Raw genomic sequence first — 21,744 nt, forward strand, 5'->3', positions numbered from 1 at the left:
TATTTTTAATAAAACTAACGAATTTTATCTTGAATAAAAGGTTTTAATGCGTTTTGATTTTGATATCAAATAAGGGTTTGCTCTCCGTTGTAGCGTGTTTTCTTTTAAGCTTTGGCTCTCACCTTTGTACGGGGATGGGTATAAGTCGGGTTGGATTGAATTTTCAGCCCTCTCGATCTAAAAATTTTATACCCTCCGAAATCCGACTCAACCCAAGACTTGATCTAACTTTTGAGATAAAATCCGATTTTGATTCTACCTCAAATAATATAAAATTATTAATTTTTTAATAAAATAAGGATCTAATTGGAAAAAATTATAAAGAATGACATTATTGTAATTATCCTTAAATATATAATATATAATTATATTATTTTTCGGGTCAAGTCGGGTATTTTCCATTCTAAACTTGAACCCGAACTTATCATCTAAAAAATGAACTGACCCGACACAAACTTTAATTTCTTTTTTTTAAAAAAAAAACCCTGAACCCTAATAGGTTGGATTGAGTCGAAACCTATAGAGTTCGGATCTTGTGCCCATCCCTACCCTTGTCTTCCTCGATGAGCCACAAACAACAAAATTCAGGCAGCACCGGCAATGGCGACGTGAAGTTAGGTATTTCTTCTTATATTTACAGAGCAAAAAGGACGCATAAGGAGAAACAAACATAAAGAGACCAACACCCCATCTTCTCATGATCATAAACAACAGAGAAACGTGCACACTATGCAATCAACTAACATCCATTTCTGAATAACTTCAAAATGCATCTGCATATCAGGAGTCCTATCGGCGAAATAAAATCTCTCATACACCTTCAATCTGCCACCACTTCTCTGAGCTTCTGATTCAAGCAAACGATACAATCTTTCCTTTTCGTCTCGTATCCAAGTCCGCCTGCTGTCGCACCATTGCCTCGGAGTTCCGTGCAGCACAAAACGAATCCCCTGAGCTCCTCCACCCAAGAGGCGCTTCGATATACTTTCAATCACGTTTTTGTCAGTGATGTATGCGCCAGAAGAGTTTAAGCCCACATCCACGTAATGAATCTCCGTGATGCTGTTTAATAAGCTTTCCTTCGTGGTCGGAATCATCTGAATCTCTTCTTGGACAACAGATAATTCATCAACCCCAGGCTGCTGTTCTCTTACACGGCTAGGATTTACCGGGGCATCGTCTTCCAAGGAACCGAGTTCGGTAACAAGCTGGTTAACTGCAGTACCACCCTTGCTAAAACCAATAATTAAGGTTTTGGGTGGTTGTAATGAAGATAAACTAACGGAGCTTGGTTTCTTCGGTTCACTTGAAATTGCATTTTTTGCCTGCAACAATGATACAAGTTATAGTACATGGGAACTATCACCAACAATCCAAGTAAAAAACTCATACTCGCAAGCTTGTGCAAATTCATCCAACTAGAAAGACTAAATCCCAAATTTGAATATAGAAGAAGGACCAAAACTACAATTTTACCAATTTGCTTTTCATCAGTAATTTGACAGAGGTGAGGCAGTATTCTAAATTAAAGTACAAAGACAAAATCCAAATTTTGAGTATAGAAAAAGGACTAAAACTAAATTTGACCAATTTACTTTTCATCAAGCATTCATGTTCAAGGCAATTTGATAGGAGTAAGACTAAATCCTAAATTCAAAATTCGAGGACCAAAACTACAATTTAACCAAATCGTTTTTCATCAAACATACATGTTGAAGGCAATTTGATAAGAGCGAAACAGTTGTGGCAGAGGCAGGGAATCCACAGGAGAATACGATTAGGCTCCCATATCCATTCACCGACGGAATAAAATCCTTATAAACGGCAAACGGCCCGTTGAAAATGGAAGCCTCGATGATCCAAACATTAACAGAGCCACCGAATTTAGAAGCCAAAACCTCAGCTATGTTCTGCGGATCCGATAGTCTCTCCACCACTGGGTTTCTGGTACCTTGGACTCTGTCTCCGTTGAAGAATATGGCATTCGCCGAAGGCGCCTAATTCCGATGGTATCATTGTAAGACACTGGTTTCCAAACAATGCTTTTTTCAAGAAAAAATAATTGAAAAGAGGGATAAAGGATTACTTACGATTAGGGATCTGAAGGAAAGTGAAAAGCAGAGAGATGTTGCGATTCTGTAGTAATTTTCAGCGTTTGGGTGTAATTGAACCTTGAACACACCATTCCAACGATCCATGGAAACAGCACTGCTTTGCAGTTGTTTTAAGGTTGGGACTCTTACCATATAGAATTATGTATGGGAGGGTTGTTATCTCAACGAACTAAGGAAAGGTAGAGGAGATCTATTAAATGAGTTTTAAATGTTTAAATTAGCCGAACTTGAACGAATAAGATTGTATTTATGTTTGTTTATTTTTTAAGGTATTCATATTCGATCCGTGTTCGCTTAAATTTTTAATATTGTATTCGTGTTCGTTTATTTATTTTTGAAGTTGTTCATGTTCATTTATTTATTATTCGTGAACAAATTTGTTTATATGTTCACGAACGTGTTCATTTAATGTTCACCAATATATGCGTTTCGTTTCGCGTTCATGTTCGTTTATATGTTTAATTTTCAATTTTATCTTTCCATTTGTAAACTAAAGAAAAATGATAAAATTATGCCACTAATGCTTAAATTCCCCATTCATAGTTTAAATTTTAACTTTTACCATGTATTTATGTTGGTCCTTACCTTCATCGATATTTAAAATATAAAAAAATAAAAAGAAAAGAAGAAATATGTAAACGAGCTTGTTCTTGAACATAAATGAATGAGTCGATAAATGAGCTTGTTCGTGAATATAAACAAAATGAACACGCCCCTATTCATGTTCATTCGTTTATCAAATAAACATAAATAATTTTGTCCATACTCGTTTATTTAACTTAAGAAACGAATATAAATTTATATTATATAAACGGTTCACGAATAGTTCACCAAACGCTATGTCATTTACACCCCTATAAATGATTGCGTGGTTAAGGATGTTTATGTTGTCCTATTTTGTATGAATTCAAATCTTTATGTTGGGGAATGAGGATTCTAAGGGAAAGAAGGGTGCTCATAGTGGGTTTAGAACTCATAACCTAAGGGTGCGTTTGGTTCACGAAATATAAGATTATCAGCGGGGATAGGTTTACCGGTAGGAATAAGATTACTGGGAATGTTGTATTTTGTGTTTGGTTCTTTTAGCAGGAATGTAAAATTACAGTGTTTGGTTAAAGGAATAAATGATTATTGGAATGTATATTTTATCAAATTGTCCTTATTATATATTTATTTTTTTAACAAGTTGAATTCTACTATAATTTTACTATAATTAATTTTTATATTTTCTTTAAAAATTTTAAATTCATAAAATTTATATAATTTTTTATAAAATTGAAAAGATAAATAGGTTTAACGAAAGGACAAAATTTTATTTTAACCCCTGAACTTTATATAAAATTCTAATTATGATTTTTTTTTGTAAATCTAAAATAGTTTAAGGATAAATTTGTAATTTAACCTTCGTAGAATTTTTTTTATTCAACGACAGAAGAATGATATTTTTGAAAAAAAATTTAATGGCATTTTAGTCAAAAACGCTGGTAATCCAATAATACCTAAGAGAAGGGGGTAAACACATTCCCGGTAATATACCCCAAAAATACCACTGTTGAGAATAAAATATTATCGGGGGCTGAGAATGTTTGCCAACCAAATGGGGGAATGATATTCCATTCCCCCGGTAATGTGAGATGACTTAAACCAAACACATCTTAAGAGAATATAAGGGGGAAAGAAAAAAACAGCTTGTCCAACCAATCAAATATGTTTACTTATCTTCTATGATAATTTTATTTAATTAGTCTTCGTGGTAAAATATAATGTTATTTTTTTAAATGATATGAATTTAAACAGTTACATCTATGAAATATGTATGCATAACAAATATTAATAATTTAAAAAACTCTAAATAATATTATTTTTTAATTGCGTCGTATTGTTCAAAAACATAAAAAGCAATTAAATTTCAAAAACTTAAAGAATCAATGAGTTAAAATATCTTTGATCATAACAGAAAAAATTAGTAACTCATGAAGAAAATAAAGCATAAAGTAGAAATAATGTTATATTTGATTAGGTTACTAAGTTGTTAAGTGCAATAAAAAGTAAGGGTAAAGTACACCTTTAGTACTTCAACTATCACTTTTAGTTTATTTTAGTCACCCAATTATTTTTCATTTCAAAATTATGCATAACGTTACGTTTTGATTTTATTTTGGTCAATTACCATTAAAAAGTAAGAAAACTGCTGGCATGTTATTTTTAAATTTTTTTCAATGATATGTTATTGCCTTAATGTGATACATCGATATCACAATTAATTTTTTTACTGTGAGTGACTAAAATAATAGCAAAATATAACGTTTGGTAAAAAAATAGTTGAATGATCAAAATGAAACAAAAAATAGTTGGGGTACTAAACTTATATTTACCCTAAAAATAACTTATTTAAAATTTGGGTAAACTACACGTTTAGTACCTAAACTATTACTTTTATTCTGTTTTAGTACCTAATTTTTTTATTCAAAATCATATCTAACGTTTAGTTTAGATTTTATTTTGTACCCACTTAATGGAACTGTTGTAGGTGGTATCTTTTATGGGTAAATTACATCATTCATCACACAACTATCTTCTTACTCTTAATTTGGTTACTAAAGTTTAAATATTTTCAATTTAATTACTCAACTTTCAAATTGCTCTTGTTTTAATCACTAATATGTGACATGACATTTTTATTATTATTTTATTAATATATAATTAAAATAAAAAAACCAAATCTGAAAGTTAGGTGATTAAATTAGGTGTAATTTGAAAGTTAAGTAGTTAAACTTAAAAAAAAAATTAAACTTCAATGATCAAAATAGGGTTGAAAAAATAGTTGAGTGATGAATGATGTAATTTACTTTACAAGTGTCACGTACAACAACAACAGTTTCGTTAAACTTTTAACAGCGATGTACCAAAACAAAACAAAAAGTAAACGTTGGTATGATTTTGAATAAAATGAAAGTTTTGATAGCAAAACGAGACAAAAATAATAGTTTAAGTACTAAAAGTGTAATTTACCCTTATAATTTCAAGTACACAAAGTGAACTTAACCAGACATGAAGTGGATAATATACATATAGACATGTAGTTTTTACCCTTCCATTCCACTTTCTGGCATTAGTTCCCAGATCCCATTGAATTCTTTGTTGACACCAAATGTATGGACCAAACTTAAGCTTACTCTATGCCAACTTTATAACGACGTTGTACTACATATTCAACCAGAGCATCCAACTCCTCACTTGTACACCCATCTGTCGGCATAATGAAGTGCTCTAGCAGCTCGAGTGGCCGGGAAACGTGAACCGAGGGTTCTCAAGGCCTCCTTGAGTTCTGCCCTACTGAGGCGACCATCGACATTGACATCACAGCTCCCGAATAGGGTTTCCAAATGGAAATCGGAGATTTCAACGGTGTCGGAGACGGGTACAGACTTCAGCAACCAGGGGCTGCCTCTGACTCTGGTCCTTCTGCATCCTTTACTCACGTTGTGCATAGATGGAAGTGCAGGATAGGGAAACATTGTAATTTGCCCTTGTGAAGTGCAGGACCATGGTTTAAATAGAGAGAGGCTATTAGTTTTTTTCCTTCAACTTCAAATTTGATACTATTGATACGAATCTATACTTTTATACCTTTCATGTTAGTGAACATTAGTATTCGAATTAGATGAGAATTCATCATTTTTAAGATTCGACGAGATTAACTTTTACTTAGACGCTTATAATTAAAAGAAAGAGTTAATTGCAACATTATGACCCCAAACTATAACCTTTATTTTGAGTTGGTCCTTAAACTTTTGAATATTCCAATTTCATCCCTAAACTATGACTCTGATTCTAAATTAGTTCTTAAACTTTTTATCATTCTAATTTTATCCCTAAACTACGACCTCTTTCTAAATTGATCCCTAAACTTTTGAATGTTCCAAGTTCATCCCCAAATTCATCCAAATACGTAATTAGTTTCAACCATAATTTAACTTAAATTTTATTTTTTTCAAACATATAATGATATAACTTGGCCTAACGATTTTACTAACAAGGGATGTGATTAGTATATACGTATAGTTTGGGCTGAAATTGTAATGCTAAAAAGTTTGGGGATCAATTTAGAATGCATGTCATAGTTTGAGGATGAAATTGAAATATTCAAAAGTTTGAGAAGTAATTTAGAATGATAGTTATACTTTAGGAATAAAATTAGAATATTTAAAAATTTAGAGACCAATTTAAAATAAAGATCATACTTTAAGGACATATGATGCAATTAACTCTAAAGGAAATTACAGTTCCCTCCACAAAGGAACAATACAAAGGAACAATACAAGGATCAATTTAACTGAACTAGATAAGTTTAACGAACTTGATATGTGTGATGGTAGCTTCTCCTTTTTTTTTGTAATAAAATAATATATATGAAAATATTAGTTGATTCGATTGGCATTAATACAAAATATTTATATTAATACCTGGTAATTGTAATGAATTAATTTTTAAACAAATGAATTTAAAATGATATTGCTATTATATAGTTATATTGAATGGGATGAGACACTAGATTCCTTAAGTAAGGTCAGGAGTTCGGACCCTAGCGTTTATGAATGGAGCAATTTGGATTGGGAGGGTCGTCATTGTCTCTGCAGTATCCGATCTGGATTAGTCGGTCAATAAATCAGATACTAATGATTAATTCAAAAAAGAGACAAACTTTGCACGAACCAAGCGAGCTAAGTGGCTAAAGGGATGATTTTTATTTTTAGAAGTCTCGAGTTTGAGCATGTCGTATATAAAGATGTTTGAACATATATTTTCAAAAAGTTAAAAATCTTTCGAATAAATACTACATTCTAATTAGGTAAGTGATCAAGTTGTTGGAGTTGGTCACAACATTCAATGTTGAGATAGGGATTAACAGTGATATTTTAACAAAGCTAGATAGAGATTTTAGAGGTGGTGCAATTAGGGTGAGTGTTCGATGTGTCGATTTTTATTCACCCTTTAATGCAGCTTTGAGTGTTAAAGAGGTATTCGGAAACCAATCAAACTTATAGGACATGGAGGACCTTGAACCTCTCTCCCTTTCTAATTCTCTCTTCTATTCTCCTTTTATCTTTTTTCTACGATAATTTTATTCTTCAATGAAAATCCAACTTAAATATTTCAATTTATATCATTGATTTCTTTTTATTTCATAGCTAAAAATCTTTATCTAAAATTTCATATGAATTTTAAAACCTCTTACTATTTTTATCCAAACAAAAATTTTCATTCTTAAAATATTGAAAACCTTAATAAAAATGATTCCCCTTCGTCAAACTCCTCATCCAATTATTAATTATTATATGGGTAAATGATACTATTAACTACTTAACTATTGCTCCATTCTATTTTGACACTACTTTTGAAATTTTATCAATCAAGTCACCCAACCATTTAAATGCATTCAATCAAGCCACATGCCGTTAGCATTTGACAGAAGAGCTGACGTGACAGTTAATAAAATTAATATAATCACACATTTGGTCACTCTTACTTTTATATTCGATCAATTTGGTTATTATTTTAATAAATGAAAATAAATTTAATCATCGAATCAGATGATATCATGTGTTATTGGTACCAAATGCATGGTATATGCCATCATCCAATTGAAAGATTAAATTTATTTAATTTAATTTAATATATTTATTTTCCACCAATTAGAACCCTCTGATTGAAAGAAAGTTAAGAGCCCTAAAATGAGGGTACTTGAGACCCAAACCTGGGTTCTTTAGGGTTGAAAGGAGAAGCTCAACCATTGGGCCAAGTTGATTAATTAGTTTGAAGTAAATTACATGTAATATATATGTTGCATTTTAGTGTAATATTAAATTCTTAATATTATAAATATATATTAACGTAAATTTGCACATTAAATTAAATTCACATCTTAACTTAAAATATATTTATTATCTTAACTTTTAAAAATATATTTCATTTTTATCTTAACTTATTACATATATTATATTCTTAACTTAAATTATTATGTTCTTACCTTAATTTTTTAAAATATTATTTATTCTTATTTTAACTTAAAATATATGTTCTATTCTTATCTTAACTTAAAAAATATATATTTTATTTTAATTTTGATTAATATATATATATATATATTATTTTAATTTTAATTTAAGAAATATATTTTATTTTTATCTTAATTTTAAAATATTATAAGAATAAAATATAAATATTTAAATTAAAGTAAAAATAATATATTTTTTTTAAGTTATGAAAATACTAATTTTTTACTTTACTTTTTTTAAGATAAGAATAAAAATTATATTTTTAATATTAATATTTAAGATCCTCAAATGTGGCTTTGGCTTCAACTATTTAAGACATATATAATATGGATGAGTGTACAGTGAATGTCACACACTGAAACACATCACTAATGCAACACACTGAAACACATCACTAATTAATTTATCTTTATTAAGTAAACATAAAAAAACTCAAGGACATTTCCATGATTAATCCACTAGTTTTATAGGATAAATTTTTTAAATAGTCACTAAACTATGTTAAAATAATTTTTTAGTTATTAATCTTTTAAAAGTTATATAATAGATATTATTTTTTTTATAAAATAGATACTAAAAATTTAACTGTCATTAAAGGGGTGAAGTGACATATTAACTTAATGGAAAATTTTACAGTGAACGTCATATACCGAAATACACTACTAAATCGACACACCAAAACATACCACTAACTAAATTAAAATATGGTAAAATACAAATGATCATCAAACTATGATAAAATGATCTTTTTAGTTATTAAACTTTTTAAAAGTTATAAAATATACATTAAACTTTAAATTTTATTAAAAGTATGAGCACTGATTATTAAGTATCATTAAGAGATGATATGACATTTTAAATTAATATAAAATATCTTCTTTGGTCCCTCAATTTTGAGTAAAATTTTATTCTGATATTTTTTTAATATTGTTAAGTAAGAATATCCAAAAAATAAAAAAATTATATTTATTAAAAATATATTGAATTTCAGAATTTATTTTTGAAACTATAAATACATTTTAAATTGTATTTAAATTTATCAAACAAAAGTTAAATAATTGAATCATATTGCTTAACAAAAAACTAATTGAATTCAATTGAAATTGTTGGATCTCGAAAATATAAATTATAAATTTTACAAATTTAATCATAACTAAATAAAAAATTATTTTTAATTTGATGAATTAACAAATTCTTAAAGTTATAATTTTAAAAAATATTTTGTAATTTTAAAAACAAATTGTGAATTTATATATATTTTTAAAAATATTGTTTTAGAATTATTACTTAGAAATGATGAAAAATTATCAAAAATGAAAATTTATTTATAATTGAGGGGTAAATGAGATTATTTTATTAAGTTAGTATGTCACTTCACCCCTTTAATGACAGTTAAAGTTGTCATAACTATTTTATAAAAAAATAAAATTTAGTATCTATTATATAACTTTTGAAAGATTAATAATTAAAAAAATAATTTTAACATAGTTTAGTGAATGATTAAAAATTTTATCCTTCAAAATTAGTGGATTAATCATGGAAATGTCCTTCAGTTTTTTAATGTTTACTTAATAAAGATAATTTAATTAGTGATGTGTTTCAATGTGTTGCATTAGTGATTTGTTTCAGTGACTATTGATCATTTTGGTGTGCTTTGAAGTTATTGAAATTTTTTAGGGTTCAGGGCCTATTGAATTTTTTTTGATGTTTCGATATAACAAATAAAGTGTAAATGAATTTTAATGAATTTTAAGATTTTATATTCAATTTCAAAAATAATATTCGATCCAATTAATCGAATATCACATATCTTACTCCAAGTTTTCAAATGTCAATTTTACTCCTTACTTAAGTGAAAATTTGTGTTTCAATCTTAAAACATTTTTGAAATAATTTTTACAAAGTATTTCGAACCAAAATTGAGCCAAAAATAAGTTTTAAATAGGGAGGTATCGATACCCTCTTAAGAGGTACTGATACCCCTCAAACATCGAATGCAATAAGGGTACATATACCCCATAGGGTACCGATATCCCTATGCAAAGATATCGATATCTAGCTCAAAGGTACCGATACCCCTTATGTTGATTTTGTCTCCGAGAAAAATAGAATGCCCAAAGGGTACCGATACCCCTGAGAGGTACCGATACCCTTAGTCTTATAACGGTCGAAATATTTGAATTTTACACAGGATGTATCAATACCCCTTGAAGGTGTACTGATACCCCTATGCTCCCAACAGCTTTTTGAAGTGGATCTTCACACTACAACGACTCTATCATCACCAATTTGATCCCCAACGGCTAGAACTCATCCAAGGTGTATTTAAACAAGTTCTTGAAGCCATTGATGAAAAAGAATTAAAAAGAGAAGCTAGAGAAACAAGAGAGAAAGCATCAAACATCAAGTTTGTGAAATTCAAGCCAATTTTCATTCAATATTCATTTTGCTTTCAAGAACACATTTTGTGCTCAATTGTATTTATTCTTAAGTGTTCTTTTCTTGTTCTAGAATTGTGCAAATAATCTACATTGTGAGGTTTTTCTGTAAAGTTTGTGAATTTTTAATTTTCTCTTTGGGAGAGAGTGCTCTCAAGAATTTGGGGTATAATTCTTAAGGGAGTTGTAAGGTTACTCTTTGTCCTCAAAAGAAAGACAAATTAGTGAATTTGTGGAAAATCCTTAGTGTGGATAGCTAAGGTATTAGACGTAGACTTTGGTTGATAAAGTTGAACCACTCTAAATAGTTGTGCAAATATTTTCAATTTTCTGCAAAAGCTTCCACCGAAATTTTAATTGCTAATTCACCCCCTCTCGGCCGATTCATCCAATTGATTAACTCAACAATTGGTATGAGAGCTACACTCATTTGAAGGTTTTACCACCTCTTGAGTAAATTCGGGAAGAATTCAATCGATATTCAAGTCAACAATCGAGAAATATGACTTCCACTTCCGGCTCATTCTCCATGGAAGACTCCCGACCGATCGACATGCCTCCTTACTTCAATGGAGCAAACTATCATTATTGGAAGAAATTAATGATGGTATTTATCCAAGCCAATGATCCGAGTGCATGGATAATAATCAAGAAAGGATATTCTTCTCCTACAAAGAAGGCAAACAAGTGGAGTGATCAAGAACAAAAGAAAGCTCTACAAAATGTTAAGGCTATGCACATGTTGTGTTGTGCAATTGATCCTAATATCTATAAAGAAGTTTCTTCTTGTTCAAATGGCAAGAAGCTGTGGGGTAAGCTTGGGGAAAAATATAGAGATAAGAAAGAAGAACCAACAAAGGTGATGTCTCTATTAGCTCTAGAAGAGCCCGAGGTATCTTCTAACTCAAATAGATTAAATTCATATTCTTTTAATGAGTTACAAGATGCTTACGATGAATTATTTTTGGAGTTTGAGACCATGAACTCCTCATATAAGAAATTGATTTCTAAATTTATAGCTAAAAATGATGTTCTTTTGAAAGCTAAAATAGATTTTGAAAATCAAAATGAAATGTTGAAAAAGGAGTTAGAGCTTTCAAAAATGAAATCTGAAAAACTTTGAAAAAGAAATTTTGAATTAAATGATCTTCTTCTAAAAACTAAAATAGATTTTGAGAATCAAAACGAAATATTGAAGAAGGATCTAGAGCTTTCAAAAATGAAATTTGAAAGTATTGAAAAAGAAAATTTCGATTTAAAAGTGTCAGAACCGTCTTTCAGGTGGGCCCGAAATTGGGCTTCGACTTAGGAAAATGTATTAGGAGTCGCCATCGATAATTTATTTTAAGACAAATGGGTTGATCGGATACCTTATTTCTTACCTGATCTGCGTCTTACCAAAGATGTGTTTCGGGAGTCGATTACAGTCAAGGAAGGGTTAGCACCCTTGAACAGCCCTTTCGGTACTATGTAATTTCCAGTTGTCTTTAATTAAGAAAATTGCAACTTTAAATTAAAAGGTAAAATAACGATCCAAATTACTTACCTTAGATCGATTTGAAAACATTCTTAAAAAGTCAAGAAACACGTTAGATAAAAAAAGTGATAAAACACAACAAAAATAAAGATAAATGAAATAAAGGAGATGAAATAAAACGAGTAAAGTAAGATAAAGAAAAGAATAAAAATAAAGATAACAAGTAAATAACATAAACAAAATGAAAATAAAGAAATAAGAAAAAGAGAATAAAGACAATAAGTAAATAAAATAAACTAAATAAAATAAACAAAATGAAAAGAAATAAAAAGGAATGAAATAGACAAAAACATAGGAAAATAATAGTGAAAATAATATATACATATAAATAAATAGGATAGATAAAAATAAAATAAAACAATAAAAATAATATATATATATATATATATATATATATATATATATATACCAAATAATGATATAAAAGAAATATATATATAATAGGATAAAATACTAAAAAAATAATTGTAAATAAATTTAAAAAAACAGAAAGAGATAAAATAATAATAATAAAAAAATAAATAATAATAAAGAAATAATTAAACATATATATATAAATACTAATGAAAAATTAAAGAATAAAATATAATATTTAAATAGGCAAAAATAAGAAATTGAAAAAAAGAAACTAAACTGGGAAGGGATTAGATTGAAAGAAAAATAAATTGGGTGTCCAAATTAAAATAAAATCAAAACTAGAGGCCAAATTAAGACGAATTTTGGGCCGAAATAATCCTTTAAAAACATAAGGGGACTAAAAGGGTGATTTACCCATTTCGAAGCAAAAACACGTGGACTTTAGGCTATGGGTCGGGTCAACAGGCGGTTCACCCAAGGTCCATGGATCGAATATATAAGCCATTTTTTTAAAATTCATTTGCTCTTCTCTCAAACCGAGTATTCCCCTTCTCTCGTTTTGCTCTGTCTTGTTCTTCCAAATGAAGAACATTAGCCTGGGTTCTTGATGAACCCAGAATCCGGCCGTTGCGCAGCCTTGTCGGCCGCCAGCTGATTGGTGCTGGCCACCAGTCATCGGCGACGATACACAAAAAAATTATTTTTTTAAAAAGATATTTTCTTCCTTTATCCGAAAACCAAGTTCTCTTCCTCAAAATGGGCCTCGGGATTGCTAGATCTAAAAAGATAGATCTCGACAACCTTTCCCGTTCATCGGCCAAAAATTGTTTTTAGGAGTTTTTGAGTAAAAATCTCAAAAGAAATACAACATGCAAGGGCGAGAAATGAACAAACGAGGTAAAAATACTACATTTATTTCTTTTGTGCTTTCGAAAGTTACAAGTGCTCAAATCTCAACAATATCGCTTACGTATTTCTGAGTGCTTTGTTGTGTATTTTGTATATAAATCATGTTGATTTTTTACACTTATTTATAGTACAGTAGGGGTCCTATTTTTAGTCTATTTGAGTGTTTGATTCAATGTAAAACACTAGGCTAACTTTGTTGTTGGTTGCCTTGAGTGAAACGACCGGCGTTGGTTGCATGTAGCCATGAAGATTGGAGGCGCGGGTGAGGAGTGCTCGAAGGCAACGGTGCTATGGAGGAAAAATTTGAAACCCTAATTTGCTATAGGGTTTCAAACTAGGCCGTGGGGCTCCATCGGGTTTGGGTCGCGTGTTTGGACTACTGCACTGGATCCGGGTTACTGCAGTTGGAATGTATTTTGGTTTTGGGTCTTAGGTTGTTTGCACTTGGGCCAACCACTGTTTAGGTTTGGACTCGTTTGTATTTGGCTATTGGACATGTAAAAAAAATGGGAACAATAATGTAATAGATACATATATTATATAATATAATTTATATTATATAATGTAATAACATTAAAGGGCAAATTTTGTTGTCTTTAGTTGCCCCTTTTTGCTCATTATCGTGTAACAAAAATAGAGCAAAGATTAAAAGACACAAATTTCGGCCATATCAAATATCCTCTGTCATAGAGTTGAAATTCGATATTAAGATTGGTTTGTCAATTTGACCTGAAATATGAAATAACTCCCTCATCGTGAGGTCGAGTTGAACTGGAAACTTCTGAGCACGATATCCTTCGTCGTGAAGTTGAAATCGAACTCAAAGCTTTAGGCAAGTGGCCTCTGAATTGTCTTCTGGTTCAAGATACTTCATCGTGAAGATGAAACTTGATCTAAAGACTTCGGTGTTGCTGTGTTACAGATGACTCATTCGTCGTGAAGTTGGGTACGATATCATTCGTTGTAAAGTTAAAATCGTAGATAGCTCATTCGTTGTGAAGTTGAGCTTTGAATTGGATATCCTTAGTCGTGAAGTTGAAATCTAATTTTATGTAAGTTGCGTTGTTTTGAGTCCAATATCCTTCACCGTGAAGTTGAAATTGGCTTTGAATGAAACTGGGAAGCCCCTTCGCTGTGAAGTTGAGCTTTGAATTGGATATCCTTCGTCGTGAAGTTCAAATCCAATTTTGTGTATAAGCACGATATCATTCCTCGTGAAGTTGAAATTGTAGATGGCTCGTTCGTTGAGAAGTTGAGCCTTGAATTGGATATCCTTCGTCGTGAAGTTGAAATTTAATCTTGTGTAAGTTTTATTGTTTCGAGTCCAATATCCTTTGCCGTGAAGTTGAAATTGGCTCTGAATGAAACTGGGAAGCCCCTTCGCTGTGAAGTTGAGCTTTGAATTGGATATATTTCTTCATGAAATTAAAATCTAATTTTGAGTTGGCATAATATCCTTCATTGCGAAGTTGAAATCGTGGATGGCCCCTTCATTGTGAAGTTAAGCCTTGAATTGGATATCCTTCATCGTGAAGTTGAAATCCAATATAAAGATGAATATTGCTGGTAGACACAATATCCTTCGTCGTGAAGTTGAAATCGTGGATGACCCATTCGTTGTGAAGTTGAGTCTTGAATTGGATATCATTCGTTGTGAAGTTGAAATCCAAGTATTGTTTGTCTTTGAGTTAGATATCATTCGTCGTGAAGTTGAAATCTAATCTCAAGTAAATTGTGTCGCTTCGAGTCTAATATCCTTTACTGTGAAGTTGAAATTGACTCTAGCTAAAACCTGCAAAGTTATGCATACATGCAATACTATAGATGCAATGCTCTTAGGTATGCCTAAGAATGCATATATGGAATGTGTTATTTTGGGCTCTAAAGAGAAATCTCGATCTCCGATTGCCTGTATGGAATTGCGCTTTTAGAATCTTGAAGTTCTGATTCTTGATCTTGAATTCTTCAACTTTCAAATATGATGTGCACACTTTATTTTTCCTTGATTTGGGAAACTCTTCTCGACCATCTTAAGTATGTGTATGAGCATTGATCGGCTTCTAGGTACCTGTAATTTTCAATGAATCTTTGTACAGTAATATGCGATTATCTTTTGCAGAAGTAAATAAATCATTGGGTTTATGTTCAATTCAAGATTGCTGAGCAAAATGAAATTGCCAAGTTTGATTGGCATTTCAATAGTGCTTAATGTACGAGAAGATTTTTTTGAAGCCAACTGTTTCCGAATTTCTGAGAGCTCTGCCCGAGAGATTTACCTTGAAGATCCGCCTGGAGGGATCAGCACTGCAACCGCCGGTCCTGCTAATGACGTCGCCTGACCCTGCAGATCCTGCCTGTCCTTGGGCGCCTGCAACGGGATTATGCTGGTCACTCAGCCAGCTACCCAGGCTGTATCATAGCCTGTCCTGCCCGACTCTCAAGTAACTTAACCATGGTTTTGGGGTTTTCTAGGAAAGTTAACACCAAATCCTAGGGTTAGTTTTCCCCTATAAATAGAGGATAAAGCCATATTGTTGAAGACTTTGGTTCCACGCAGATTTGAGCTTAAAAAGTTAGAGAGAGAAAGTCTCATATTTCTCTGTCAATCTTACTTACCGTGGCATTTGTCCTTGACAAGCCGGAGGGAGTGGCGTCCTGAGCATCCGAGAGGAGCCAGTTTGCTAAGAGCAGTGCTTGGTGGCCGAAGGAAGCATTGGGTAGTGCACGTCGAAGGCTGTCTCTCATCCCTTAGTTCTTTGCTTTCATATTTTGTTATTAGGTTATAAGGAACGAATGATACTTGTTTTGTGCTTGTTTAATTCGAACCCCACCATGAACTAATCCTATTTGGTGGGAGTTCACTTGGATGTTTAAGTTTTTATTTCAATGAATGGTTACTTTGCTATACTTTCATCTGTTTTGTTTATGAAACTTAATGCCTTAAGGTTGTAGGAGCTACGAGAGTAGCCTTTCCTTAGGAGGTCTTGAGGGTTCGAGAGAATGCCTTGGAAAATTATCCTTAGTGTTCGAGAGAAACCAGGGAGAAACTATATAAACAAGGGGTTCTAGGTAGTAACTAGGCCTAATCCACCTTAGAGATAAGGTTAGGATTTCATTTGACTAAAAGGAGTTGTGTAAAAACGATAAGTTAGATGTTAATGCTGTAACAAAAAGGTATTGCTGAGACATATCCTGTTATCTGGACCAATAGGATCACTGCAGGGGTTTACGCCAATTGGTTATGCAAGGGCATCTTTAATCTATCGAGTCCCTTACTAGAGATAACATAGGGTACCTTAGTAGATTCTGTCGGGCAGGCTAGGCTTAGAAGAAATATCATTCGGAGAAATAAACTTAGATTTTCCCAGTGACTCCTATCACTCATTCCCATATCAGTTTGTCGTGTGAGAAAGTTAAAGTCCTATATATATATATTAAATCCAGTAATTGCATTTTATTTTGCCTTGACATTTCTATTAGTTTGCACCTATCACAATTGAATTCGCCACGACATTTCATCCAACTTGCCACGACATATTCAATTGCAACCACACTACCACCATTCCATTTTCACAACATCCATCTCATTTTGCCACAACATTCTCATTTGTACATACCAACACTAACTTTACTTAGGTGACAAAGTAAAGTGCCTTGACAAACCTATTTGATTTCCCCAATTCCCTGTGGAGACGATACTCAACTTATCACTGTATTACTTATTCGATTGTGTATATTTGCACATATATCCACACTCATTTTATAGTACCCACAAGTGTGGACAAGGTTCGGTAAGCGAACAAAGCAAAGGGAAATTTCTCATGCCAGTCTTTGTAAGTCTTAGTTGTTTTTTCTACTATCTTCTTGTTGTTTTTATTTGCTGCTTCTACTGCTCCATTCATCTTTGGTCTGTAAGCAGTAGAGTTGTGATGCTTTATGTTGAATTGCTCATAAGCAAAATTAATCATATTGTTGTTCAAGTTTGTAGCATTATCGATAATGATCCTTTTAGGTAGACCATACCGACATATGATCTATTTCTTCAGAAACTTACAAATAGTGGATTAAGTGACACTGGCATATGATGCAGCCTTTACCCATTTGGTGAAATAATCGATTGCCACAAGAATGAATTGGTAACCATTTGAAGCCTTCGGATGGATTTGCCCGATAACATCCATGCCCCATACAGAGAAAGACCATGGTGACGTCATTACATGAAGTGGATGAGATGGAACATTGATTTTATCTCTATAAATCTGACATTTATGACATCTTCTAGAAGAGTTGATGAAATCACTTTCCAGTGTGGACAAAAAATATCAGCATCTCATTATCTACCTCGACATCATATGTCCATTTGCATGTGTTCCACAAACTCTGTCATGTACTTCTTCCACTATCATCTTTTCTTCTTCTGCATCGACACACCTTAACAGCACGTGATTATGGTTTTTCTTGTACAATACCTGCCCATTAAGGACGTAGCCAACTTCCATCCTTCTAATAGTTCTTTTATTAGTTTCGGTGGCTTCCTCTGGATAACTTCGATGCTTGATATATTACAGAATATCGTAGTATCAAGGCTTAGTGTCTTTCGCTTCTTCAATTTGGTAACAATGAGTCGGGTATTGATACGACTGCATGTCAATTGACATCATTGCAGACTTCCCGCCAACCTTGAATACGACTGCCAAGGTAGGTAAAACATCAGCCATTTGATTTTCTTCTCTTGGCACATAGTGAAAGATGACTTCATCGAACTCTTCGAGTAGATCTAGTACTAGTTTTCGTTACTCTACCAGCTTTACATCCTTGGTTTCCCATTCTCCATGGAGCTGATAGATTACTAAGGTTGAATCTCCGTATACCCGCATGGTCTTTATATTTTTCCCCAGTGCAGCTTGAATTCCCAAGACACATGCTTTATATTCTGCCATGTTGTTGGTGCAATCGAAGTTCACTCTGCTAGTAAATGGGTAGTGATTCCCTTTTGGAGAGATCAAGATTGCCCCGATGCCATGTCCTAATGCATTTGATGCACCATCGAAATGCATTCTCCAGGAACTGTCTGTTGAAGTACATGCTTCTTCTAAGGATATAACCATCAAGTCTTCGTCTGGGAAATCAAAGTCCAATGGCTCATAATTCTCACTGGTTCTGCTTGCCAAGAACTCCGATATGACACTTCCTTTTATTTCTTTTTGGCTCACATACTCGATATCAAATTCGTACAATAACACATACCATCGGGTTAACCTTCCAGATAGAGAATGTACACCCATTATGTACTTTAGGGGATCTAACTTGGAAATCAGTCAAGTGGTGTGATACATCATGTATTGTCTAAGTCTTTTTGTAGCCCAGACTAGAGCACAACAAACCTTCTTGATGGAAGGATATTTGACCTCGCAATCGGTGAACTTCTTGCTCAAGTAGTAGATGGCTCTTTCCTTCCTTCCGGACTCGTCATGTTGACCCAGGGCACACCCTATTGAGTTCTCGAATATGGAGAGATACAAGAACAAAGGTTTACCCAAGATAGGGGACATTATGATAGGAGTGTGAGATAAATAATCCTTTACTTTCTCGAATGCAATTTGGCAGTTTTCATCCCAAGCTCCTGAGTTGTTCTTTTGGAGAAGGCGGAAGATTGGATCACACTTATCGGTTAACTGAGATATGAACCGTGCTATGTAATTCAATATACCTAGAAAACCTCATACCTCTTTTTGCGTTCGGTAGGGGAGACAGATTCTTAATAGCCTTAACTTTATCGGGATCGACCTCGATGCCTTTTCTGCTGACCACGAAGCCTAACAATTTCCCGGATGTTACTCCGAATGTGCAATTTCTAGGGTTCAATCTCAGCTGAAACTTTCTTGACCTCTGGAAGAGCTTCCTCAGATTCTCGATATGTTCATTCTCGGTTTGTGCCTTGACAATCATATCATCAACATAAACCTCAATTTATTTGTGTATCATATCGTAGAACAGAGTCATCATAGCTCTCTGATATGTTTCCCCAGCATTCTTGAATCCGAAGGGTATCACTTTGTAGTAGAAATTTCCCCACATTATGATAAACGTGGCATTTTTTAAGTCTTCAGGATGCATCTGAATCTAGTTATATCCTGAAAATCCGTCTATAAATGAGAAGAAGAAGTTCCTGGTTGTATTGTCTACAAAAGTGTCTACGTATGGCAGAGGAAAGTTGTCTTTGGGACTTGCCTTGTTAAGGTCTCGGTAATCGAGACACATGCACACTTTCCCGTCTTTCTTCAGAACCGGTACAATGTTGGCCACCCACTCTGGATACTTTGCCACTTGAAGAAAACCAATATCGAATTGCTTTTTGACTTATTCTTTGATTTTAAGGAGCATCTCAGGTCGCATTCTCATCAGCTTTTGCTGCACGAGTTTGCATTCTGGTTTGATAGGCAGTTTGTGGACTACCATATCTGTGTCTAGCAGCGGTATGTCTTGATACGACCAAGTGAACACATCTCTGTACTCCTGAAGTCAGACTATCAGGTTTTGTCTTGCTTCAGTCGAAAGAGTTGTGCCAATTTTAACCTCATTTCTATCATTCTCAGTGCCCAAATTCAGGATTTCGATCTTTTCCTCATGTGACTGTATTTGTTTTTCTTCTCTTTCTACCATTCTCAACAATTCAGTAGGCAAGTTGCTCTCATCTTCATTGTTGCATTCATCAAATTCCCCGAGACAAACGACTGATTCAAAATCCACCTCCATATCAGGATCATCAGTGCATGTACTATCGTTATCTGAACACCTGAAGGAAAAGAGAAATATATATGTGTTAGAGGAAAACATCCCACACAGAACAGTCGAGAATTAAATTCGAAAGAAAATGGAAAAAGAGTACTGAAATGAAGAAAAGGAAAAATAACTGAAAAAGAAATGAAACAAGAAAAATTGTTTGCCATGAAAAGAGAAAATGCATCATTTATTGAAATTAAACAAAATGTTTATTCACCCTTACAAAAGATCACCTATTACCCCGAGTATAGGCAAATAGGGATAGTTCAAATATTACTCTGAAAGTCTCTTGTAAATCACAGGAAGTTCTTCCATATACCAGTTACTAGGCACGAACCTAGGTGACAGAGGGTAGATTTTGGATCTATCTGCGTTGTCAATATCTTTTGTGGTCACGACATTGATGCTTAGATCTTCTAGAGTCATTTCTAAATTTGATGAGGTGGTCTCAAACACATAACCATGTGACTTGAATATTTTGTAAAGAGGTGGGAATATCGTTGGTTCTCGTTGAAACTCGCTTTTAATCAACCTGACTAGTCTTCTTTCCCGGTTCTTTTGGATTTCCCTCATATTTTCATGATAATTGGGCTGAAAACCAACCCCAAACTGATCTAATTTTAAAATTAGAAGGACTGGATTAGTCCTTCCTGGCAGCTGCTTCCCAAACCATATTCTGGTCTTGGCGCCTTGTCCCAAGGTTTGCTTGATATTCATCTTAGTGCACTTAGAGAGTTAGGGTTTATGAATCATTCTTCCTTCTGCCAAAAATATGGTATTCAGGAATTCTAAGAAGCGAAATGAGCACTCTACCGCTTCCTCATCTACCTCGATATGTGGGGCCTCCGTGGTCACACTTGCCACGATATCTTCCTCAACATTGATGATTACTAAGGCCTCGTCAATAACAAATTTAACTTTTTGATGCAGTGTGGACGACACTGCACCTGCTTGATAAATCCATGGCATTCCCAAAAGACAATTCTAAGAAGGCATGATAGCCATCACTAAGAACTCAACGTCGTATGTGGTTGGTCTGTTTGTTAACGAAACCTTGATCTTGCCAATTACCTCTCTCTTGGTCCTGTCAAATGCTCAGACCACGTTCTGGCAGGTTTTCATATAAGAGGTATCCATTGGCAGACTCTTCAATGTGACTAAAATCATCACGTTCAGGGCTGAACCGTTGTCGATTAAAACACTTGGTAGGGCATGCCCCTTGCAATACGTAGTGATATGTAATGCCTTTGTTCGGCCTCTTCCTCCAGATAGAATCTCATCATCTGAAAATGAGATGAGATTATCAGCTTGAATATTGTTTACCAGTCGATCAATCTTGCTGAATGGTATGTTTTGTGGCACGAACGTTTGATTCAGAACTTTCAACAGTGCCTCCCAATGTGCCTCCCGATGTGCCTCTGAGTTTAATAATAATGCCAACATTGAAGTGCGCAATGGAGCTGTTCCACAACACTGTATTCGCTATGCTTCAAGAATTTGAGGAATTCCTTAGTTTCTTCCTCCTTTATAGGTTCGTTGATAGCTAT

The 21,744-nt window shown here is 33.2% G+C and overlaps 1 protein-coding gene across 1 annotated transcript; it reads right to left on the minus strand.

Moving 5' to 3' along the window:
* Positions 1 to 671: 671 nt before the first annotated feature.
* On the minus strand, positions 672 to 2,264 carry LOC120165327. Its single transcript, XM_039174875.1, has 3 exons — positions 2,091 to 2,264; positions 1,710 to 1,997; positions 672 to 1,325 (listed from the first exon to the last, which is right to left on the minus strand). Exons 1-3 carry the CDS (start codon positions 2,244 to 2,246, stop codon positions 702 to 704), a joined length of 1,068 nt encoding a protein of 355 aa, XP_039030806.1. The 5' UTR covers positions 2,247 to 2,264; the 3' UTR covers positions 672 to 701.
* Positions 2,265 to 21,744: the final 19,480 nt, after the last annotated feature.

The sequence above is a fragment of the Hibiscus syriacus genome, unplaced genomic scaffold (assembly GCF_006381635.1).
Source record: "Hibiscus syriacus cultivar Baekdansim isolate YM2019G1 unplaced genomic scaffold, ASM638163v2 tig00111582_pilon, whole genome shotgun sequence".
Lineage (NCBI taxonomy): Eukaryota > Viridiplantae > Streptophyta > Magnoliopsida > Malvales > Malvaceae > Hibiscus > Hibiscus syriacus.